Source organism: Saccostrea cucullata, unplaced genomic scaffold, assembly GCF_032062105.1.
Source record: "Saccostrea cucullata isolate Sc308-1 unplaced genomic scaffold, CSIRO_AGI_Scuc_v1 ctg570, whole genome shotgun sequence".
In the NCBI taxonomy this organism is placed as follows: Eukaryota; Metazoa; Mollusca; class Bivalvia; order Ostreida; family Ostreidae; genus Saccostrea; species Saccostrea cuccullata.
Genome location: NW_026933408.1, coordinates 473,074 through 499,341, shown reverse-complemented (window position 1 = coordinate 499,341; position 26,268 = coordinate 473,074). Strand labels below are relative to the sequence as shown.

Below are 26,268 nucleotides of genomic sequence, written 5' to 3'. Positions count from 1 at the left end.
GACCGGTCACAAACGTCATGATCGCCAAATAAAGGAAAAAATCTTTCGACAATTTAGTCTGTAAATAATGGCCTAACAATAAGTATGAAAAACGTCAGTCAGCATTTGACTCAATGATCAATCGTATTTGCTGACAAGGTCATTGGATCGACCATAGAACTTGATATAATGACTGTAATCGAGTCTGCCGATAATTTTGTTTCATCAACTTTTCAGTCAATACCCTGCCTCCTTTTAGAAAATGTTCATACGTAGAGCATGTGCTTGCGTATTGAATCAATTGAGAGATCGAAGGCATATTGCTGCGTAAGGGAAATTGACGATTGGAAAGTTAAAGTTTATCGTAAGTTTATCTTATAACATTTATCATAAAACTTGGTTGTAAGATTACCATTAACGATCTATTTCTAATAAAATCATCCAAATATGAAACAGATTTGTCAAATTCTGTAGAATCTTTAATTTAAAGCACACCGGGATACATCGTATCGACAGCAAGTGTTTTCTTTTTGGCCAAAAGATTTTCAAAAAATTCTGTAAAACTGTAAAATGTTTATAAAAATAAGAAATGACGCTACATTAATTGAAATACGGTTTATTTTGTACTTAGTTACCTCTACATCAATTCAAAGGAATATACTGTATATGGTTTAAGCTTGAAATGTTTTACGACCCTGGTGAGATGTTTATATTCTTGAAAATTACCACTGCAATATTAATTTTCTAGATTTTTTACATGTGTTTGAACTTCGAAATTAGTTTCAAAGACCTTTCAAAAAAGAACGAAGTGCCTTTAACCTTATAATGCATTCAATATTATTACAGATTATTTGTTGAAAAAAGGACAAAATTATGAAAATATTTCTTTAAATGTGTTTTTAATTTTAACCAACGAAAAAAAATACTGTTATTATAATCAAGGTAGCAAGTCGTTGGCATTCTTTGAAATACGAAATGCCAACATTATTCCTGTTTGGTCGATAAGAAGGACAATGAATCAAGTGATTGACGAAGATTTTTGACAGTGATGTAGCTTAATCATGATAAGAGAAGAACAAGATGTAGCATGTAGCCAAATCAAGATGTTCACTCCAGTCCAGTCAGAGGGGTTATTGACCAATTCACCGACAGCACAGATTAAACATCTTTGATTATTATTAGAAATTGAATTAACTTGGAGCGGGGTGATTTTTTCACGTAAGAGTGTCTTGGTCAGAGGATTGGTAATGAGTCTCGATTCTGTAGACTATTTTCACGCTTCTATTGTAGATGGAAAAGCCTTTTGAAAAAACCAATGGTTTAAATTCAAATGTTTCCCTTTCTTGAATTTCTCTCGTTTCATTTCCTATTCGTTTTTAATTTCCGGTGTAAGTCGGAACAGTTCGTGAGGAGATAATGGTAAACCAGAGCAGGAAGTGACAGATATTACTAACGAATTTAATTTACAATCCACTGCTTTTGTACAAAAGGAGAATTCTGCTTACAAATAAGAAATTCACAGCAATGCGGTCCTCAATGACTGATCAACTTCCGGGAAATCTAATCTTTCTGGAGGGAAGAGAAGTGTTCATTCCAGCTTCAAAAACGCTTTTTCTTTTTTAATATCAGGACTAAATATACATACATTCGCAAGGTTTTTACATATAAACACAAAATCTTAATAAAAGAATAATTTTAAAAAATAGCACCAAGTTAAATTGAATGATGGATCGATGAAAACACAAGGTCACCGGAGGTGGTTATAGATGGAGTAGATACTAGTCAGTATTTGGCAACCGGCGGATAACAGGAATGGGACGTCACCTAAAATAGGAGAGAAAAAAAAATGTTGATTCATGGGAACAACTTTCTTAAATGAACAATAAACAAATACCCATTATTTCGGTAAATGGTTTGAAATATGTCGATATGCTTTTCTTCTTACAAATATAGTAAAACATCGTATTATCATTATGAAGTGGCGAGTCGATATATTTGAAGTTAAATTTAGACTAATAGTACTTCATTTCAAAGAATTTTAACTATTAATAATAAATCCTCAATTCTACATTTTATTGCATCAATGTACTAGTAACTAATTACTTCTGAATCGAAACAATTACTTTATTCCCTTTTGAATTCCAATGATAACGTTACCTAGGGAGACTTGTGCTGGGCAGTTGTTGGTCTGTCTTATTGAGGTAGATTTGGTCTGAGTTCCGACTGTTTTATTGCTTTATGACTTTCTTATTCACTTAAATAAAGAAACAAAATATCTCCATTAAAAAACATATCAACAAGTCTGGAATACTGTTTTTATTGAAAAAAAATAAATCTCCTCCAATTAACAGAAGACATGTCAAGGTCTAAGTTACATGTATAGAACACGTGTCAAACAGGATTTTACCGAGAAAGTCAAATGTCGAGGTGTTATGTCTGAGGAAGCAATATAGAAAATGACCTACCCTTGTACCTGACCTCTCTCCGGATTGGACATTTGCTATTCTGAAAAACAATGAAAGCTTTTAGCATAATGTTCATGTAAAGAATCATTGTCAACTAGAATTCAGAGAATTCTGTATCCCCCAAATGACATTCAATATGATTTTAAGATTCTTATTCAATACTTTAAAGTTACTTATGTCTTAAAGACATACGCAGAACATGTTATGTTGGATCTTATCAATTGGGAGGCATATAACCTCCAAATAAGAAACAGATGATAATGGTATACTGTTACATGCAGAAGGGAAGTCGATAAAAGAAAAGTAACCTTCATAAGATTTCTCATAATTTATAATTGTTAAAATTGTCATAAATGTCTTTCTCTAGTAAAATATTCAAATATGAAACAAACACGATGCCAGACTCTGTGTTATTTTTTTTTAATTTCGAGCACAAGGTGTGTATATTGCATAGGAGCAGAGCAAACACTAACCTCCAAAACATAAGAGGTGGGATCAGGCGCCATGGAGGAGCCGACCGTTCACACCCGCCGTGTGCTCCTTGTCATGATCGGGAAATAACGGGAAAATCCGTCGTCAATACAGTGTATAAATAATGGACTAACAATTAGTATGAAAAACGTCAGCCAGCATTTGACTCAATGATAAATTGTATTTGCTGACAAGGTCATGGTATCGACCATAGAACTTACGAAATGATGACTTTAAACGAGACGGCTGATATTCCTGTTTCATCAATTTGTTTGTCAATAATTTACCTCGCTTTAGAAATTGTTCACACGTAGAGCATGCTCTAGCGTACCGAATCAACTCTGGGATATATAAACTCCGTATGCAGGTGATGAAGATGCATGTATATTGCTGCATAGGTAAGGGAAGTTGACGACAGAAAAGTTAAAGTCATCACGTTTATCGTAGAGCTTGGTTGGTAGATTACCATGTTGTCTTTTCAAGTAAAATATCCAAGTATGAAATAGATGTGCCAGACTCTGTGGTATCTTTTATCTCAAGCTCACCAGGATATATTGTATTGACACAGGAATGTAAATTACCATTGTTAATTGACAATACGTCGTCGATATATCTAAATGTCGAGTTGAAAGCCACAGTAAGTGTTTTCTTCTTTTCACGAATAAGATTTTGCACAAATTCTGCTTCATCTAAATACAAAAATAAGTCTGCTAATAATGGAGTGCAATTGGTACCCATGAGAATTCCAATAGATTGTTGGAAAACCTGGTCTCCAAAAACCTCATGGTTATTGTCAATCAGAAACTCAAGCATCCTTTTGATGTCAACTTCAGAGTACTTGTATGTGCAATCAGAATGTGTTATAACAAAATAATTTTGCGAATGACTAATGACGAGGTAAGTAGATTTACGAGTTCCATTTTTATTGAAAAAGCTGCTGTCAATGATATCAAAAAGCATGGACTTTAATCTATCGTGGGGAATGGTTGTATATAAAGTTGAAAAGTCGTAAATTTTAAGCTGTTGATTTTGGTAAATTTTTTTTAATTTCAAAATATAAATATTTTCATAGATGTTTTCAATCAGAAACTCGAGCATCTTTTTTACTTTAATTTCATAAGAGTTCCTTTCTTTTTTTTTTTTTTTTTTGAAAAAAGGAGTTGCTTAAAATATAAAAATATCTGGTTTATAAAGTATCGAAAGTCGTACGTTTTGATGCTACTGATTTTGTAAACTCGTGTAAATTTTTATTCGGTTTCAATAAAGAACATATGCCTGAACAATCTCGGGAGAAAATAGTTTATACGTGATATTAACCAACTCACGCAAACATATTTTTTGTTATATCAATTTAAAAAATTATTAAATTTGTTTGCATTAATTTGTAGACAAAAAGTAAAAAAAAATAATAATAGGACGAATGTACTTGAAATATACACCAATAAAGTCTAAATGTAATTTCTCTTGGCGATAAAATTCTCTAACACAATATCGTTACAAAGTCGGGCTTGGTTTTAAAAAGTTTAAAGGCTCATTTCCTGACATGATTGGAAAATTATAATATCTTTTAGTTTTGATTTTCTGTGAAAAACAATTGTTCAGATAATAGCAAAAACTGGGTTATCCTCGGATTATTAATATGCCTAGGTTAAATTATGCAAATCAAGTGCATTGTTTTCTTTTCTCCTGTACAAAACAGTGTGATTACGGGAGGTTTATTACTTGACAATTGTTTATCGGAGTCGATAACTTATCGTGCGTTTTTTTTAAATACCAATTTATATCGATGTTTCTTAGTAAAAGCGGCAGTGTTCCCTTACATCAAAGTTATCTGTCATCTTCTGAAAGATGAAATAAACAGTTTAAGGTTTAAATTAAAGGGAGACAACTATCTGCCAGGACAATATAGCGACAGTACTTCTGGTGGAAGATGAAACACCAATTGTCTCGGGACAGGGTAATTACAGTCCCCAACAGATGAAGGTCTTCGATCCAAGCAAACCATAGCGTGACCACTCAGTTTAATTAATAACTGCAAATAAAAAATGGCTAAAAGTTGCACTATCTGTGTTTTCAAGAACAATCAATGTTGAGGCTAGCTGCCGAGAATCATGTTTTTCACACATGGTGTAATTTGCTTCATACGAAATGGGTATCCGTATTTCAATTAAGTGCCAACAAGATATACATACATTGGTCTGCATTTTAAAATGAACGATTTATTAACAAATGTAAAATTAATATTTGAATTAAATATTGGTGTTCAAGACTCACAAATTCCCTAACATTTTAAAATTTATCACCTTTGTAGTTTAATCCCGTGAAAAAAGTATTATATGAGCAATTTATATATACTCTTTTATCAAGAGCGTTTCCATACATTTGAATAGATAAAAAAATTATTTTTTTCTGATGACAAGTATTTCCACTATAGTTGCATGATACCGTACGTGAAAAAGTGTATTATTTTAATTGTATTAATAAATTATGTATTAATCATTTTCGCTTTGGTTCGCTCTGCCCCACTATCGCTTTAATGATTTGATTTATTGTCGCCGTATTGCGGGCCTTTGTACCGACGGATTCCGTGATTGACTCTGTATCATTATGTATCACCCATTTCTGATGCTACTTGTCTCGTGCTTGTTCCCTTTTTAGGATAATTTTTTTTCTGTTGACAATGATATTGTACCTTTACGAAGGCTAATGACTTCTGTATCACTTAAATCCATTACTCGTAATATTATCATTCCTGTTAAATAGCTCCAATATTCTAAACTTAATTGTGATAACAAAGAGTGTTTAACTGTTCTAGGTTAGCCTAATTATTCACAAAAAGCAAAGAGAATTCAAAATAACAAGATTTTGATTTGACATCTAATTTGTTAAGCTATACATATATCTCTCTCATTATATAGCTACACCAGGGAATATATATTAGGTTTAAAGTTAAAATCACAAAAATTTTACTACATCATTCCTTTGAAAAACTTTTGCTTATCATATTTAATAGCAGGTTAATATACAATGACATTTTATCAAAGTATATTCACTTCAACACAGTGCTTTAAGTCTCCCTGAGGTGAGATTTCAATCATTTTCTTTACCAAAACTGACAGTATAACCTTTATAATTCTCCTCTGGAATTCTCATTTGACCTTTAGATTATGAGAGAACTGATGTGTAAAAAAAATTCTTAGAATGCCTTGACACAAAAAAGATAAAAATGTAGATTATTGAAAGAATTTATTTTTTCTACAAACGCACTCTACAAGAAATCGCGAATTCAAGGAGGATTGAAAACATAAGTAATGAAAAGATCAAAATACACTATTTGTAGACAAAAAAAAAAATTCAATTTGTACACATCTACTAGCATTAAAAAAATTGAAAGAAATCTTACTCTGGGAGAAGTATTTCATTTCTTATATACATCACAACTTAAACTTCACAAAAACCAATATATCCTTCTGTGGTCAATAGTATGTGTTCAGAACTGAAAAGGAATTAGATGGATAATGCATTCAGCATGTACTGGTCTCAGCTAACAAAGCAGGGGACACCACTCTTTGTAAGGTTCATCATTAAATGTATTTTAGAGAGATTGGGATTAAATTCCGAAGACATTTCTCCAACTAATGCACAAAGCTTCCTTTATAAGGAAAACAAATCCTCAAATCAGGCGTCAATTTATAATATTATTAATGTTCCCAACAATCGGAATTAATTTAAATTACCAATTTAAATTTCATAACTTCCAAAAACACACACAAAAAAACTTTCTATAAAGAAATTTTTAGTAAGTTTCAGTTAATAATCTTCCAAGCTTCTTTCTTCACTGATTATATGTCTGAGAAGAGATGTAAATTAACTGCAGATGCTTAAAATTCAATGGAATTTTTAGGAAATTTGTAATCACATCAGTAACGCCAATACGTAAAATTTTCAATAAAAAAAAAGAAATGTAAAAAAATAAAAATAACAATTCCCCCACGATAAATTAAAGCCAAGGATTTTCGACATCATAGAAGCTGATTTTTAATGAAATGGATCTCGTATATTTCTTAACTTGTCATTGGTCATTTGCAAAATAATTTTTTCTCAAAACATCGTTATTGTACACAAAAAATCTAAACTTGTATTATCAATTAACACTAGTTTCTTTCGTGCATATGTTGACTCGCTGTTAGTCCATTATTTATACACTGAATTGACGACGGATTTTTCCATTATTTCCCTATGATGACAAGGAGCACACGACGGGTGTGGCCAGTATACAGGGGATGCTAACTCCTCCATGGCACCTGATCCCACCTCTGATGTTTTGGAGGTCAGTGTTTGCTCTGCTCCAATTTTGTATTGTTTTACGCACTTTTGATCTGGAATACTGTTCGTTAGCTCATATTTTTCGCTATAACCCAGTGGAGTAATAAAAAAAAAGATACCACATAGTCCGAAACAGATGTGAATATGTTACCTGAAAGAGGCGTTAATGGTTATCTAAAAACAAGACTCTAGGATAAACATGATGACTTTAATTTTTCTGTCTTCAAACAATATATACTAGTCAAAATTTCTAAGTCCCCAGGCAAGTTTTTGTTTTACACCGCTCTTATATTGAATTATTTTAACAGTATAATTTAATAAGTATACAAGATAAAAAAGTAGGAATACAATTTTTTCTCACTTAATTTATTTTATTGAAGCACTTTAACACAATATGCAGAAATGTTAAGGCACCCTAGAATTAAAAATTCACAACGTTAAATACTGCATTATCCTCCATTCGAACGAATTCACAGCAAGACAACCGTTCCTCAAAAAGTTCACACTATTTAAAAAAAATTCTTTAATTGAATGTTTTTCCATGTGGAGACTAGGTCGTCCTCTAGTTCCGCTAGATTCTGCTGCTGGAAAAGCTGTCTCAAACTCCGGTTTATCTTCTTCCATACATGTTTGTTAGGGTTGAGATTATGATGACAAGCGGGCTTACCGAAAGTGCCTGTGCCTTGCTAACAAAAGTTACATGATGTCTTATTACATGTGTATCCCACTCCTCCAGTTTGACATTGAGGGTAGGGCACTTCCGGTTCCGGTTCTATTGATTTTTCCGGATAAACACTAGGATGAATTTGATTTGTTTGTTGAAAATCTAGCGATTTCTAATGATTAGAAGCAATTCAAGGATGCTTTGTAGGTTTTTCAGACGGTAATAAAAAGGTTTTAAGCAAAACAAAGTCATACAGTGCAAGGAAACAGAACTCTCGTTAACTGCGACCAGCTTGGGCGATTTCAACTTCACTTTCACGTTGTTGTGTGGACATACACCGCATTTTAATCAAACTTTTTTTCTGTTTTTCGCTATCAATTAAAGATGGAGAACACATGGAAGTAAAAAATATGAAGAATACACCCGAAAAACATATTGAACTCGGACTTCATGCTTTTTAACAAAAACGGTCACGGTCGAGTAAGTACACTTTCGATTACAATTTGTTTGGCCTTGATAGGTAAGTATTGCAAATGAAAGGCAACATTGTAAGCAACTAGTACATTAATGTTTAGGTTTTGAACTTTTTGAAAAAATAAAAGTGGGGACTTAGAAATTTTGACAAGTATACCTTTATAGACTATATACAGGTGTTATATTGGTAAGACACATAAAAAATGTTCTTCGTTTACAGAATTTTTTTTAAAATCAGGCTTCCTATGGACAGCCAATTTGATGAATCAAGGATATCAACAGTCTCGTTCAAGTAATCATTTTGCGAGTTCTACTGTCGACTTAATTAATGACCATGTCAGCAAATACAACGTATCATTAAATTGAAAGCCGGCTGACAGTTTTCACACATATTGTCAGATCGTTATCTAAACACTAAATCGTTTCTGGTTTTCTTCGTTTGTCTGATCATGATAAGGAGTACAAGGCGAATGTGTATGAAAGAATGCTTTCTTTTCTATGGTATCTGATCCTACCTCTAATGATTTAGTTATCCGTGTTTACCCTACTTACGATTTGTATTTTATCAATGAACTTTTGAGCTTAAATATTATTTTGTTATTTCTATATTTCATTCTCCTTAATAACACAAATATATGCATGTTTCAGTAAGTTTGATAGGATATGCATACTCGTATCTCCATCGATAATACACGACGGTTAACATGGGTATGGATGATTTCAAGACGTCTTTAAATATCTTTAAGCTGCATAGTTCATTCTTTTGATTTTATGCACAGTGATTTATATACTATTGAGTATCACTACTGAGTAGAATGAAAAGACATGTAAATATTGGAAACCTTTTGATGCCAAAGAACACCCTTTGAATTTCAAAATCGTAGTTTATTTCACCCAGTCCCACTTTTAAAAAAGCCAGCTTTGAATTTTTTAGATGGATATCTTTTGTGAACAAATGATTTACTGACAAAAAAGAAGAAAAAGTACATGATATATGTTTTATAATTCTAAGGATAGAAATCAAGCAATAATTTATGCAGATTTATTTTCGCCCCGCGTTATTTTGGCCCTTTCACACTTGCAAACAATTTTGCCCTGTTTTAAAAAATCGCCCATTCATATTTTTGTCTAAGAAATTATACTGTATTCTTTTAATTCGCACCGTTTAAGATTCGCCCAAATGAGGGTAGGGCGAGAGGGGCAATCTAAAATTTTTGTGTCTACGTATTTTTTTTTTAAAACACAATATATATCGATGTTAATAAAACAGGGGCGAAAATTTCCCTATTTACAGTATCAACTCAATAACAGAGTCAGTGCGTTGAACTATGATATACTGCATTAGCAGAAGGCCATAAAACAATAAAACTAATAAACAGGGGCAATTAAAAGTATGAACATATTAATACTGTGAAAGTAAATGGAATTTTCAAATTCTATTTTAGTCCACGTGACCCTTGATAAAAAGTATATGTCAATAACGCCTACTATTATTAGTGGTTCCTAGTCAGCTTGTTTTGTCAATTTGTTCATTATCACGTTGATCTTTTGTCCTTGAACTAACAGATAGGACGCCGTCCAATAGATGTAAAAGTGAGATAATTTTTTATCAAACCCATCCCAAAGTTTGCAAACTCTACGGATTTAGAAATACGATCTCAGTCGGTGACAGCTTTTTATTGTAATTTTATTCCCAATAAGCGGTAAACGATCAAAATGGGTAATTATTTCTTCGCACAAAATCCAATGCATTCATTTTTCGTTCAGCAATACTCTAAATAATTAAAATTCATTGATGAGACCTTACATAACCAAACATGCACCAGTGAACTTTAAGTGTGAAAAATTTCCTAAAAGACTAAAATAAAATCCACATGAAAAACTATAAATTTTCCGATTTGGCTAATGAACAAAACCTCCATGTAAAAAATGGTGTTTAAATTGTATGGTCTTACAAATGAGCACAAATCCTTTAAGGTACTGAATATAGTCGGTGTATTTATGACTAAAACATTTCTCAAAATATAGCTACTGATTTCTTGTTTTTTATCTTTTCAAATACGTCATACATTCAAAACCTTACTTACAAATACCTTAGAATTTAGTAGAAAATTCAAAATTTATATGAATTTACTTTTTTTTCTAAAAACTAAATGTTATTTTTCTAAAAAAAAAAAAATAGTACAAATTGTACTATAATTTTTTGCAAGTTTGGATTTTGGTATCATGAGTCAAGTATAATGTTACCGTATTAATGTTGATCTTACTTTATTAATGTTGGTCTTACCGTATTTATGTTAGTCTTACCGTATTTATGTTGGTCTTACCGTATTTAATGTTAGTCTTACCGTATTTATGTTGGTCTTACCGTATAAATGTTGGTCTTACCGTATTAATGTTGGTCTTACCGTATTAATGTTGGTCTTACCGTATTAATGTTAGTCTTACCGTATTAATGTTAGTCTTACCGTATTAAAGTTGGTCTTACCGTATTAATGTTGGTTCTGACGGTTCGTCTGTGTAAAGGCTGGACGGGGCGAACATTGTCGAACATAAACGCCTGGGGGTTCTCTGGTGTGTCCCTCCTTAGGGTCCTTAAAGCGTTTAACTGTGAGCAGAGAAGGATAAACTAGATTAATAACTTCAATTTTTAAAAACCTGATAGGAATTGAAGACAAATATCTTTGTTTTTTATAAATCTGTTTAAATAATAGAACGTTTAATATCGAATGCATGCGTTCCAAAACTTAAATTTCGGATACAAGGGTGTTACCTGCCATAAATTAAGTATGTATAGTGGACATGTTTAATGTTTTTTTTTTTCAGAATAAAATTTCATTCAGAAGGAAACACAACAAAAACTATGCTTTAGATCTTTCTGAAAACATTTAATATAAACCTGGTGTTCCCCAATGAAGATTGGTCTGTTCAGAAGGATCCATGTGACCGTTTCATAGCAGCCGGGTTGCGTTACGGATCCCTCATAAGTCATATATTGTAGGTTTTCTGGAAGGATGCGTTGAATTGAGAGTTCTTCTATTAAAGTTGTATTACCTGCAAAAATTTTGAAATTTACAAATAATTCTTATGATAAGATGTCCTGAAGAACTGAAAACTTCTTTGTGCAAAAAAATACATGTCTCTGAATTGAACTTTGATGAAAGCACAAGTCATTTTGCTATATACTGGCATTTTCAGTACTTACTTTTGAATTGAACTTTGCTGAGAACCCTAACAATTTTGTTGTGATCAGTACCTACTTCTGAATTGAATTTCTCACAGAGCACTAGTAACTTAGGTTTTAGTACCTACCTCTGCATTCAATTTTGCTAAGCACTAGACAATAAGTTATTTCTTTTTTTATTTCAGTACATACCTCTGAATTGAATTTTGCTGAGAGCACTTGTTATTTTGTTAATTTCAGTGTGCGTTGAATCTCGGTTTGCCTATAAGAAAGGAATATTGAATAACAGTGTTGCCATTTAATAAAGGATTTTTCTTGATAGAATGTGAAAAATATTTTCAATGATTTTATAGTAAGAGGCGTTTATGGTAACCTTACTACAAATCTTATAGTAAGTTTGATTCTTCAACTTTTCTATCGTCAACATCTCTTATTTATAGAGCGGTGCTCCCTTGTTACCTGGGTATGGCTTCAGTATACGTTGATTTGATACATAAGAGCAAGCTCTACTTGTGAAATTAAAAAAAAAAAACAAATCAGGCTTCGGACAAACATAAAAGGTAATAAAAGAAGGATATAAACATACTTGTTTAAGTCGTTATTCTGCAAGTTCTATAGTCGTTATAATTATTTTGACCGAAAAACAATCATTAAATTAAACGCTGATTGATGTTTTTCATGCTCATGTTTAGGTTATCATTTTCACATTGAATTGTCTTTGATTTTTTTTCCATTTTCCAGATTATGACAAGGAGCACATGGCGATTGTGAGCGGTCGGCAGGGGATGCTTACTACCATATGGCATCTGATCCTACCTCTGATGTTTTAATGTAAGGTCTTTGTTTGCTCTGCTCACTATTCGTATTTTTTCAATGAACTTTTGAACTTGATTTCTGTTAGTATACTGTAGTAAGCAACCAAGAATTATATCTAATTTATTAAAAAGTACACCACAGAGAAACTGCTGCATGATATTTACTGACATTACTCTTAAAAATTTTCTTTTAGCAATAAATTTTTTTTTTTTGTTTATATGTGCAATAGCATTTGTAACTATTAGAAAAATTCCTAACTCACCATCTTAAGGTATGTACATCTTTGTGGGTTATGTTAGTATTTTCTGCAGCAATTGTTTTCACATTTAATATAAAGAGCTCCAAAATAGTCTTTGCTTGCTGCCCAATCCGATTCGTTTTTATTTGTGAATAAAATTTTGTATTTAAAAAAAAGATTTTGTTGTTCATATTATTTCTTTATAAATAATTGTATAAAATATGCATAAATACGTAAAATGTTTATTCTGGAAGTGGAAGTATGACATTCAGAATATTGCTATCATAAATATTTCTTATTATGTTTTTCTTCTTTGAAGATTTCATCTTAATTTTAAAATTTTGATTTCGTTTAATTAAAAGTTAGTATCAGTAAAGTAAAAGAAAAGTTCAATTAACAAAAGACATGAATCTTGTTAATTTCAACCATATCAGTTCTTTACAATTAGATGTTGCGGGTAGTACATTCTACACAAAATGAGTTATACCCCTATATGAATACATTACCTTAACAAACAGACTGATAATCGTCAAACCCCTGGGTGCACGTTCTGCTGCAGTGAAGTTATGGAAGAGATCGGAATTATACGCCATAAGATGAATCTGCAATGATAATAATGATAATTTGGATTCAAAGAGCAGTCATATGTCGTGTAAAACTTACAGGTTAGTAGAAGCCAGAAAAATATACATCAGCTACAATTTCGCTAAAAACAGTCAAGAATTTTTTGAACATTGCTGTACCATCATATTTTTGTTCTTGCAGCTGTAGCCATTCGATAATAAATTTTAATTATCCAATTAAAAGGTATTGATATCAAATTGGACGATTAAAAAAAACTGTAAAAAGAAATTAAAGTTGAATACGTCCAGAAATTTTAAAAAAAGGTGAGGAAGAATTGTGGTTATAACAAACAGTATTCAAGAGGAGAATTAAAACCAGATTTTTGGTAGGTAATTGTTAGGAAATGCTATGGAGTAGTAAATCCATTAAGAAATCGAGTTTTTGCCTCACTTAACAGGTATACTTTCCATAGACTTTTTGTTTAGTATTTTCCATACAGCATTATCCTTAATTATTGCTAATTCTTGGCTTAGTGACTGTCAATGAAAGACCAAAGAGAAACAGAAATACACAGTTTTACTTACTAGTATCTCGGGTAAAAAAAACATTTCTTTTTTCCTACTTATAAGATGAGTTATTGAAGCATTGATCAGTCAGATTTGCTTGTTTCAGTTATACATAGTCCGATATTTGAATTGGTTATTACTATGATTTTTGCTAGTTTACCTCAGCGTCGAACCTTCTGCCGTTTATCTCGTGTTCTGTTCCCATTCCCTCCTTCCTGCCAAAGTGGAACTTGATCTGTGACAGTTTATAAACGTACGGTAGAGGTCCTAAAGATAGAGTCACCGAGCGAGCACCGCGGACAAAAAACGTGACGTCATTACCTAAATTCGTCAAATTTCCCATGACCTACAAGAAAAAAAAGCCCGTGAGACCATTGTTACTATACTGTATACTATGTACTTTTTTTAAAATTCTTGTATGATATTGTAAATTTTGCGTTAACCTCTATCTCGTATTTTCAAAATTTACATGATAATGTTTTAAAAATTGTCACTTTTGTTTGCATTGTGATGTTTTTGTTTATTGATTTTTTTAGAAAAAATTTTCTTTCATTTTTATGTTTACAAATACTTAACTAAGGTATTTCTAATGATCATCAAAATTTGAATTTCAGTTGTCGAAATACAAAAATTCAAGAGCCATGTTTTTGTTTATAGGTCTTAAAGTGTTCGTTCAAAGCCTAAAGACACAGACATTTTCTAGATTTGCCAAAAATTTTTTCATTTAAACAAAAACAAGGCACGAGCCTTTTTATGTGTAAATTAAATTTTTGCTGATCATACATTAAAATTGGTAAAAAAAAAAATTCACTTTTTGGCACTGAGGTATTGGTCTGTTGGTGACCATTCTAATGATCATCAAAATTTTGAATTTCAGTTGTCGAAATACAACGTTAGTTTCTCTTTAGTCTATGCATTATGACGCCGATATATGCGTCATTATAAAAAATATCGAAGCATTTTTTCAATATTTCAAATAAAACACAACTTCTGATCCAAAACATGCAATTTTATTTACATAATTTTTGGTTAAACATGTATTTTCTGAAATGTGTTCACTGAGTCTCTTCTATTTTTTTTATATATGTAGATTATTTTGAAATAAGGAAGTTTTTAATTCTCATAATGATGTAAAAACATTGTAACATTTACACAACCATTTTTGGAATAAGATCGTTTTGTTATATTAACATGATATTTTCTACAATGTAAACAATATATACAAGAACTTTGAAGTTGATATAGATATAAATTTATCTTCCTAGGGCCCTAAACGTTTAAATATGGCATGTCAAAGACTTTTCTTCAATTAACAATTATTTTATACTTGTTTTCAATGATATATCGAGTCGAAACATCCTACTTTTAATTAAGCACTTTCTTTTATAAATACGAAACATCGTTGGGATGAATTTTTTGAGATGTTTAATTTGTTGAATCACTGTATTTATTCTAAATTTGACTTAAAAGTACTCCCTCGATCTGATCGATATATAGGACATGTTGTAGGTGTGATTTGTCAACAGTGGATGCCTAATCCTCATAGGCACTCTACGCCACCTCTGATGTTTCCAGGGAATGTTTTTTGTACTTTTGACGATTCGTATATTGTAGTCAGTTTATTGAGTTTGATAACTGCTCGTTTACATCAACCTTTACACCTTGTATGCAAGGAAAAAATGGAACTGAATGCGATTAAAGTTCTCAGAGGAGCATGATCTATAGTCCTCAAATGAGGTCAACATATTAGGTAGAAGTACATGTTGCTGCAGCTGCAGTTAATCAATAAGGCCTCCAATTCAAGATTTTACCTTGCATAAATTCCCAGGGGAAGATCATGAATATAGCAAAACCCACCCTGGATAATTTAGAAAAACATGGACTTGGCTTTTATAATCAAATGGTAGAGGGTTGTCATTTTGTGAGTGCAGTGTTCACATTACCTCTAGTTTTCTGTATCCTTTTTAAAAATTCATTTATGATATACATAAAGATCATTAGATTTGCCTTGCTTAAAAATAAATATGTTTGAAAAGATTGACTTGTTTTCTATGATGACAATTTTTTCAAATTTAAAAAAATAATTCAGAAACACATTACTTTTAAAACATTCTTTCTTGGATATTTTTTGAAAAAAATACACCTTTAGCTTCAATTTTAACCATTGCATTCATATCCAAACTACTGCAAATCTGAACCCGTCTACTCTTCTGTAGAAATATTTTACATATTTGTGGAGGCTCAATTTTGTATCATTTAATGGGTGTGTGAGCTAGAATACTGTTTTTTATCTCCATTCTCATTAAAGTTTTTTTAAGGAAAGTTCCGTTAAGTAGCAGATTTTGCATGGCAATTCCTTTCCAATGAAAAGTGTACAAAAAGGTGAAATTTGTTATATAGTAGATGATTGCTATGATACAAATTAGGGATCTGAAATATGTATCAGATCAAAAAGTTAAAAAGTAGATGTACAATTGCATTAAGAGATAAAGAATCTGTGAAAATATCATTCAATTTTATCCAGGGGTGTAGAAGGAGCTGCAGATAAAAGATGGGTATCCCTCAATGTCATAGAAAGAATGGTGATGTCTGTGTTTTGCTGTGGGAAACTTTACATATGTGTCCGATCAAAAAGTAAATTAGGTGGTGCACAATGGCACTATGTAGTGTTATAAGTGAAGTTTTGGATAAAAGATGGATAATCTAAAGCGTAACAGACGGACGGACATATGGACGAACATACGGACGAATTAAGACAGACCCATCTCTATGGTATAAAAACTGATTTAAAAAGTGCATTACTATATGTGTTGGCAAGTTCATATATTAGCTTTTTGTTTATAGCTATATCGAGCCTATAGTGTAGGTAATTACGGTTAGGTGGAAAAGTTCACGTGTTACCCTATTTCCAGTTACTAAAACATCTTTCAGCCCCGGATCGAAGAGTAAAGTCTCAGCCGAGATGTTTATGGGGGACTGCAATTTTCCCTCGCTACAGAGAATCCAGTCTTTATTGATACGCCAATTAGATGGGCCTACAAATAAAACACATTGGAAATGGAGTGTGTCATAGATGGGAATTAACTGATTTCAAAGTGTGTCGAAATATTAATAAAAAAGGGAATTTTTAAAATAATATAAAATATTTGATGCATATTTTCCTTTTAATATCTACGTAAAACTTGAGAATTTTTCAAGTTTCTGTATATCTCACCTGAAAAACCGGAATACATCCACCAATCTGACCACTGTCCGAAACCTACAAAAAAGACAAAAAGAGATATATTGAAAAATTCAATGTCTGAAACTACAAACATGTTCGAAACCTTCAACAAAAATATCAAAATCAGTTATTGTCCGAAGCTACAAACATGCTGAGAAATTCATTGTCTGAAACCAACCCAAAAATACTAAAAGCATTCATTGTTCGAAAACTACAAATAAACAGCTAAAAATTCAGGAAAAAGTAACTGTCAGAAATCTACAACAGTGAATAGTCAATGTTGAAGCCTACATACTGGAAATGGCGTCCGAAACCTGCATGCTAAGAAGGTCATTATTCAAAACATACAAAAATATCAAAAATACAATGAAAAAGCATTGTTGAAACCTTCAAACAAATATAATGAAAAAGAACAATTAAAAATCATAGAATTGCTATTAAATGTCACGAACATTCAAAATATCATTATAAAAAGTTGTATCTGAAAACTACAACCATTTTGAAAAAAATTTAATGTTTTTGGAATAAAAAAAAAAGATCAGTTGCAGTAAAATGAGTTCAGATCATGGAATAGAAATGAAAACAAAGCTTTCAAAGCAGAAGTGATTGTGATCGGTATTTGAAGTTTGTGGACATCAGAAAGGTGTCAAAGAAATAGATACAATGAATGAAACATATAGAGATAACGAAGAGTATTCAAGATCAAAAGTCCATAAAACAATACAAAATAGGAGCAGAGCAAACATGGACCTCCATTGGTCACCCATGGACCTGCCGATTGGTCACACCCGCTGTGTGCTTCTTGTCATGATCGTGAATAACGGGAAAATCCGAAGAAAATTAAGTGAAGATACTGGTCTAAATTTTAGTATGAAAAACGTCAGTCAGCATCTGACTCAATGGAAAATAGTATTTGCTGACAAAGTCATTGTATCGACAATAGAACTTACGAAATGATGACTTTAAACGAAACTATTTATATTCTTGTTTCATCAGCTTGTTTTTCAATAATTTACCTCGTTTTAATAAATCGTTCATACGTACAGCATGCTCTTGCGTATCGAATCAACTGAGATACATTAACTTCACATGCAGGTGATGAAGGTATATTGCTGCATAAGTAAGGGAAGTTGACGATAGAAAAGTTAAAGTCATCAAGTTTATCATAGAGCTTGGTTGTTAGATTATCATCTATGTCTTTTTCAAGTAAAATATCCAAATATGAAACAGATGTGTCAGACTTTGTGATATCTTTTATCTCAAGCTCACCAGGATATATCGTATGGAAATAAAAATGGAAATTACTGTTGTTAATTGATAATATGTCGTCGATATATCTAAATGTCGAGTTGAAGGCCACAGCACAAATTCTGCTTCATATGAATACAAAAATAGGTCTGATAATAATGGGGCGCAATTGGTACCCATGGGAATTCCAATAGATTGTTGGAAGACCTGGTTTTCAAAAACTACATAGATATTTGTCAATCAGAAACTCAAGCATCTTTTTGATGTCAACTTCAGAGTACTTGTGTGTACCATAAGAATGTTTTTCTAACTAAATAATTTGCAAATTACCAATGACCAGGTAAGTAAATTTACGAGTTCCATTTTTATTGAAAAAGCAGCTGTGAATGATATCGAAAAGCCTTGAATTTAATTTATCGTGGGGAATGGTTGTGAATAAAGTTGAAAAGTCTTGAACTTTTTTAAAGCTGTTTATTTTGGTAAAATCTTGTGATTTCAAATTGTCCAAAAGATCCTTTGAATTTTTAAGTATTCACATCTGATTTACACAACTTCTTGAATATATTGTTGCATAGTACTCTTGAAGTATCTCCTTCACCACTGTTAATATCTTAATAGTGAGGAGTAGAGAAAGAGGGTTGGCTGAACATTTACTAGAACCCGCTATGTACCTTCCTTCCTTAGAAAGGGAACAATGAGTATAAGTTGCATAACCACTTGTAGAATTAAATCCAAGTTCTTCTAAAATACAATTTGTATGAACAATGTTGTTACCTGCCTCGTCAGCAAGGACCAGTACGTATTGATCATGTAATCTATCTAATTCTTTTTCACTTTCAATAACTACCTAGAATTTGTTTTAGAAATGCTTTATTTTCTTATATACATAAATTGTTTTATAGTTTCAGTGTATTTTACAAAAATTAACTGCATCGTCAAAAAAAAAAAACTTAAATATATTTCATTACTTTAATGAGTAAAAATATATTTTGATGACCATCATTTTCTTTTGCCAGTGAATTTCATTCCAACATTTATGTTCTATATATGTACAATTTTTTATGGATGTAAATTTATTTATTTTCACTAGAAAATATCAATTAGTAAACGATCTGTAGCCATTATATATTAGGCACGGAAAACTATCAATATGCAACAAGACTGGAGATAGTCCAGCAATCAATAAAAGTATCTCTTCTTTTGTGTGCAACCTTCGTTATCATTTCGGATTCAGAATTATAATTGCAAGTGCAAATTTATCTTTTATACTTAAATCGTACAAAAAATTATTGCATTTCAGAAAAAAAATATCTTAACAAGAAAAAATTTGGATTTTCACAACAGCTATATACCGTTTCCTCCAAATTAATTTATACATCGAAGCATCTAAATCTGATGAGGAAAAAATGAAGGAAAAAGATACGCAATTTTAAGACCCATCTCCCCCCTCAGCTAACGTTAATGGAGGATAAATGGGAGTTAATTACTCCGTTTGAAGCTCAGCAACACATATTAAGAAAATAAATCCTGATTAATATTCTTAAACTTTTCAAGCAATACTTAGTTTTTAGTTTAATGGAGTGTTGCTAAAAAGAAAAAAAAAAGCTTAAAGTTCAACTACCATCATGCTTTTTGAAAAATGATCATTGCATATTTAGTTTTTCGTGGTTGTTTTCTAATGATAGTTTTTGTTCAGAAGAAAAGGTTATGTCTTACAGATTGGCTTATAATGTTAACATTAAATAATGTATCGGTTACATTGAATTTCAAATCGACAGGTTAGGTTTCTGGTACAATTATGAAGTTATTTATGATCCAGCTTTATTTTTTTGTATACTTTTTCTTTCGGAGGATGAATATTAACATTTCTGTGTGGGCTTTTATCTGATGCATTTTAAACCACAATATGCCACTGTCTCGAGCTCCTTATGTAACCAAACTTAAAAATCTCAAATAAATTAAATCTAAATGAATATTTAATAGGAGTGCAACATTTGCATTTATATTACAACTCCTCAAAATAATCACCTGATGTAAAAAAATAACAGTGATTAAACGTAGAAGAGAAATCTAAATGACACGAAACACGATAGTGTTGAGAAGTGAGTGAACGATAGTTTTTCTCCCTTTGCGCTGATGTTGGTAAAGACCCGTATGTTAACTGCCAAATTATGGTCAGACCTTTCCTGCCTCTTGCCATAAACCCATGCAATCCGATAGCGTCCTTACTTTCTTTGTAAATGTGTTTGTCTCTTTAGTGTAATGACCACGAAACGATAAGTTACAAAACCATAAACGGTGAAACAATAACCAAAGGCCGGGAAGTACGGTTCAGTTTTATATTCATTTAAAATAACCTTCCTGGCACTTTAAGATTCTTGTGTTTCTTCAGATACGACCCCTTTGGGAAGTTTAAAATCCTAACAAAGTGGTGTAATAGGGGATAACTCAATATAAAACATTGCCAGATGGTTATATTGTAGGGAGGCTTTTTGTCGTCTGGGTGACAAAAACGCTTGACTGCTGAGTTCTTTATTGAACTGTACGAATATGTAGCGCGTTAGGTTCGAGTTCATTAATTGTCTCAGAACATTTATATCAATCACTCGAACATCTTTTCTTTGCGCTGTTGACAGCTAAGAAGATACATTGTCTTGTCTTTTTCTTCCCGATAGGAAGGCGCGAGGACACAGACAAAAACTAAAGATTGCCAAATAGTATCTCTGTTGCTAAAATTTGATTCAAAAACAAAAAGGGCAAAAAACTATAAATATGACATTTAAGCGCTTCCATGCTTTGCTTTAAGAAAACTTTTCTACTATTGAAGCATTGATGGTTACTAACTTTAGCAATCTCTTTTTTATGGATTTGTTTTAAATTAAAAGATCTTTTGCAAAACTGTTAGACGTTAAGTAAAGTATAATATTTGAATAATCGTAATTTGCACTTTGGTGCCTCTTATAATATATATCTCGAGTACTATTCAGAAGTACAATTAAATCAATAAAAAGTCAAAGTATGATAAAGTACAATTCGGATAACCCATGTTAAGTCTGTCTGACATTTATATCAAATGTCGCCTGTATTTACTATTCCTCTACAATTATTGTGTCACCTCTAATGATGGATATGTGATGTTGGCGATATTAGACTTTTTTCTACCCTTGATACCATCCCTTAGGGAAATGATGGCAATCTTTCATACTTTAAAGTCATATGGTCTCAAGTTAAAACAGGACGCCAACTCGACTTCAGTATATTTTGTTTGATTTTAACAACATTAATAATAATTAATTATTGTGAACCTCTAGAATTGGAAGTTTGCGTGATGAAACTTTACATTTAAGCAAAAATATTGAGAAAAAAAAACTTCCATTAAAATAAAGAAATAACGAATAGTATCAAAATTCAGAAATCATCTAGGAAATTAATGAACTTGCCATTTTTAAAAAGTACGATCAGCTGACACATAGTAAAGTAGACCTAGTGCTATATGTATTAGTAATATTACTATAAATTAACAAATAATATTTAATTGTCCACTTATGTTTCACAGAAACTGGGTATATTCAATGAAATGCAGTCCTATAAATATTCAACCCAGGCACAAATTCTCCCCAAAGAGAAGTAAAACGCGCCACCTAAATGGAATAAAAAATATGATGCTCTACCTCGGTGCAAGGTATGGATTGATAACAAAAGGTTACTCACTCACTAATTGATTTCAGGAGGCTTCCTTTGTTTCTAATTCTGCGGATACCAAGTAAATCATTGTTTACCAAGGAAAGAATTAATTATTAATTGAGTTGCCTAAATCAATTTTTTATTGCCTTCTAAAGTAAGTCATAAAATGAATCGAGTAGGAAGACATTAATTAAACAAACAGAAAACATGACCAAACAATAATTTTATAAGGGAAAACTCAGACTGCAAGCATGGACCGTGAAATAATATCCAATGCATAAAATATTTAAAGTAAGTTTTAACTTAAAATCAGTAACTCAGAAGGATGCTGAGAATTTCATTAAAGGAAATCTATTTAGAATTGACATATTAAAAAGTTAGCATCACTCAAAGAAGAAAATATTTTATTGTATTTGATGCAAAAATCATATATGGATAATCACTACTTCCACGTATACCAGATGAAATAATTTCGGAGATACAGGTTCAATGCCGGATTTATTTGAGACATTATCGATTTCGATCCCAGACCCTGTCCGTTTTTCTGATTTATTTTACCAGCAGGTGCCCAAACCCAAGGAGAGAATTGTAAGTTGTTGCTAATTATCAGATACTCATGACAAGAAAATTTTTCTACGAGCTCTTGAGAGTCAATGGTTGTGAACCAGTGCTCTGTAAATCGTCGGAACAGTGATACAACACAGAGAAAAACTAATCATAAACTCTTAAAATTTCATTAATTTGTTAATACAACCTAATAATGGTATCCATTGTAATCCCTTAATCGCACTAATTTACCCAAAGCACTGTCAACTTTGTAGGCAAATAAAGGGGTCTTATACGATAGCAAACAAAAGAAAAACATTTTAAAATTGGAAAATAAAAGAAATCGATTTTAGATATTTTAGAAACAATACATACCTTTATTGAAAACAAACAAAGTTATCAGTAATGTCTTGATGAAGCTATTTGCACTAGATGTAAATTCCATGATGGTAACCCGCAAAACTGCCAAAAATGTTTTTAATTCCTGATACTTTTCCAATAAAATGACACGTCCCACTGTACCGAAGTCAAAGGCGTCTGACTAGTACAGTAAAGTTTGGAGGCACCAGATGAATGCTGTTAGGGAAAATTATATGCATGGAACTGGACTGCCATCCCCTTACCAAATATTGTCACAACATTTCTAGTTATAATGCACAACAATAAAGAGCTATTCGATTGGATCAATAACAATTTTCATTATCCAATCAAGGCTAACTTTCATCCAGTTATTTACAATTGGACATATCGCTGCTTGCCATAAGAATATGTATTGTTCACGAATGAAAAAACTGTAGGACCAAGCAATGGAATAGAACTTCAGAGTACACGGAAAAAAGGCATTACTGGCAGAGCTGTGCAGGTCGGGTTCGGCCTCCCCGGAAATATTTAAGTGTTCCAAGATTCTTTAACTTTCTTATCTTCTGCTGACGTCTTTCTTTTTCTGGTACACCATGTGCAATTACCTCTCCAATGAACCACAATTCATTAACAATTTATCTGGTGGCAGGAGAAGTCACGCATACGTTCAAGGAACAGCCCACGAAATCCCCAAATATTGACGAAATTTCGAAGCTTTGTTCGAGAGGGAAAATGGAAGTTTTAAGCGATTTATTCTATTGGTTCTCACTAAATACATATGTAGGAAAAAATATTTAAAAATTATTGCTTTTTAGACAAACTTCATAAATTTAGCTGGAAAATGTTTTATTAAAAATATGTAGAAGGTTTTATTGTCTTCGCAAGTTTGCATTGCAAAATTGAGCATTTCAGTTTCATGTTGTGTGTTTTAACACATTAATGCATTTTACGCCTGTTAACGCCCAAGATATTCAATGTGGTAAAAAGTTAAATAAATCTTGTCGTGTTTTCTCTTCCCGACAGCCGAGGTTGGAAAATCAATTTGTAGGCAATACTATTTTATATGAAGATTCAATTTTCATTAGCGCCTCTCAAGGGACCAACAACTGGAATATTGAGGTCTTTGTTGTTTGAGATAAGAATGATTGAATGATATGATATAATTAGTATTTTAAAATGCTAGATATATCCTACGCGTTGTAATTTAATTACAGTCTAATAAGAGGGAGACTGAATAAACACCCGATACAATTATTTAATTGTAACTAAAGCAAACCCCACGTTCGCATGGAGTCGCGGAGCCTCATCAGAAACTGGTGCAGCGATCACAACTTCTAAATCGTTAACATCATTTAATCATGCAACTTGAAAAAAGGATCCGTTTTGTTCTAGCTGTATAAAGGGCCTGTCCCCCGGTACCTTATTCAGCACTGAGCGAGAGAAGAGCGAAGTATGATGTGATATAATAGCTAAGGCTCCAACGAAATAAGTCTCACGGAGACGCAATGTCAAAGGAACTAAGAGAGGCCAAGCAAATACATTAAATTAAAAAAAAAAGTACACAAAATTGAATTAATACAAACATTACTTTATAGTCACTGCATGTATTTACAATAAAATAATTAGAAATTTGGAATGAGTAAAAAATAACACTGAATTAGAACCCATATTTCCAGCGGTAAATTAATTAAATGTGGTCTTATTAGCGATCGTTTGTATTTTTACTTCTTTTCTCCTGAAATTCTATTTACTGTGACAGTTAAAGAATGGAGAAAAATATTGCACACAACAATTAGTTTCAAGGGGGAATTGACACGATACATGCATTTAGCTATTAAATCAACATCGTACTCCTGAATGAACCACTGAGCATATCCATTTACTCCTAAGAAACAAAGAACGCAATTTAAATTGCCTTTCATCGAAAGTGCTTTTAATTGTTGAACTTTTTCACTTTCCTTCAAATAATAATTTGTTTTTTAATTTCTTGGTGTGCATGTATATCGTTGCAAGCATAACAGACACTAGAGTGTTCCGGTGAACACATGTGTTGCCTCTTTATAGCATTATCAAAAATATGTAAACCTTCATCACCTGCATACGGAGTTTACATTTTTCAGTTGATTCTATACGCAAGAGCATGCTCTAGGTATAAACATTAATTCAAGCGAGGTAAATTTTTTACAAATAAGTTGATAAAACAAGAATCTCAGCAGTCTCCTTAAAGTCATCATTTCGTAACTTCTATTGTCGCTGCAATGACCTTGTCAGCAAATACGATTCATCATCGAGTATCAATGCTGACTGACGTTTTTCATACTAACTGTTAGTCAATTATTTATACACTAAATTGACGAAGGATTTCTCTGTTATTTACCGATCATGGGAAGGAGCACGCGGTGGGTGTGACCGGTCGGCAGGGGATGTTCACTCCTCGATGGCAGCTGGTCCTACCTCAGATGTTTTGGAGGTCCGTGTTTGCTCTGCTCCTGTTTTGTATTGTTTTATAGACTTTGATCTAGATTACTGTTCGTTATCTTCATGTTTCATGAAATATGTAGATAGTGAACAATAATCAAGCTCGAAGTCCATATATTAAATACAAATCAGGAGCAGAGGAAACACGGGCCTTGTGAAACATCAGACGTAAAATCAGCCGTCATACATCCCCCATCAACGGGTCACTACTGCCATATGCTTCTTGACGTGAGTAGGTAAACGGAAAAAAATTGTAGACAATTAAAAAAAAATTGCTTTCCAATTTGTATGAACCTTCAGACATAAACTGCATATGCAGGCAAAAATTGGTGCAAAAGCTAAGAGAGGTTTATGACACGAAAACAGTACTCATCAAGTATATCGTAAAGATTTGTTAGCTTACTACCATAACAGTATGTTTAAATAATACCGGTATACCCAAATATGAAACAGATGTGTCTGATTATACATACATAAATTATATGTTATTTAACATTATCTTTGTGTTTTCTGTTCTTGGTACATGATAAGTCATATGACTTTATTTTACATGACATTGACTGCATATTTTAAAAACATTGCCCAGAAGTATCTTTTAAAAATATTTTTGTGTAAAATCATGAATCTTTTTTGTCTCATATTTCATTTTGTGAACAATCCTAGCCTTAGTAACGTGGTTTAAGTATATGAAGTTGAAAAAATTAAGTCGCAGTGAACGTTTTAAAATCGAGGCCGTGTTATCAATTAACAATAGATAAATATTTTCATATATCAACTGGATATTTACAGTAAGCTTGAAATAAATGATACCACAGTGTCTGACAATGCCGTTTCTCATATGAATATTTTATTTGAAAAGCACATCAAAAGTTAAGTTAACACAAGGCTTCATGAAAAAAATGATGATTCTTATTTTTTCAACTTCCCTTACTTATCTAGCAATATACATGTAACCATATTACCTGCATATATAGGCAATATA

The 26,268-nt window shown here is 32.1% G+C and overlaps 1 protein-coding gene across 1 annotated transcript; it reads right to left on the bottom strand.

Annotated features, from left to right (window-relative positions):
* Positions 1–1,587: 1,587 nt before the first annotated feature.
* LOC134238242 (carbonic anhydrase-related protein 10-like) lies at positions 1,588–23,420 on the bottom strand. The gene is made up of 11 exons (XM_062720363.1): positions 22,824–23,420; positions 16,962–17,006; positions 16,649–16,782; positions 13,908–14,093; positions 13,124–13,219; positions 11,756–11,825; positions 11,279–11,433; positions 10,868–10,987; positions 2,445–2,484; positions 2,137–2,233; positions 1,588–1,803 (listed from the first exon to the last, which is right to left on the bottom strand). The coding sequence occupies exons 1-10, from the start codon at positions 22,891–22,893 to the stop codon at positions 2,208–2,210; spliced, it is 942 nt and encodes a 313-aa protein (XP_062576347.1). The 5' UTR covers positions 22,894–23,420; the 3' UTR covers positions 1,588–1,803; positions 2,137–2,207.
* Positions 23,421–26,268: the final 2,848 nt, after the last annotated feature.

Coding starts and splice junctions, on each gene's coding strand:
- LOC134238242 (XM_062720363.1), bottom strand. CDS start 22,893: ATGGAATTTACATCTAGTGCAAATAGCTTCATCAAGACATTACTGATA. Junction 14,094..16,648: donor TTTTAGTAACTGGAAATAGG/GTAACACGTGAA, acceptor TTTTTCTTGTAG/GTCATGGGAAATTTGACGAA. Junction 11,826..13,123: donor TTATCAGTCTGTTTGTTAAG/GTAATGTATTCA, acceptor CCTTTCTTATAG/GCAAACCGAGATTCAACGCA.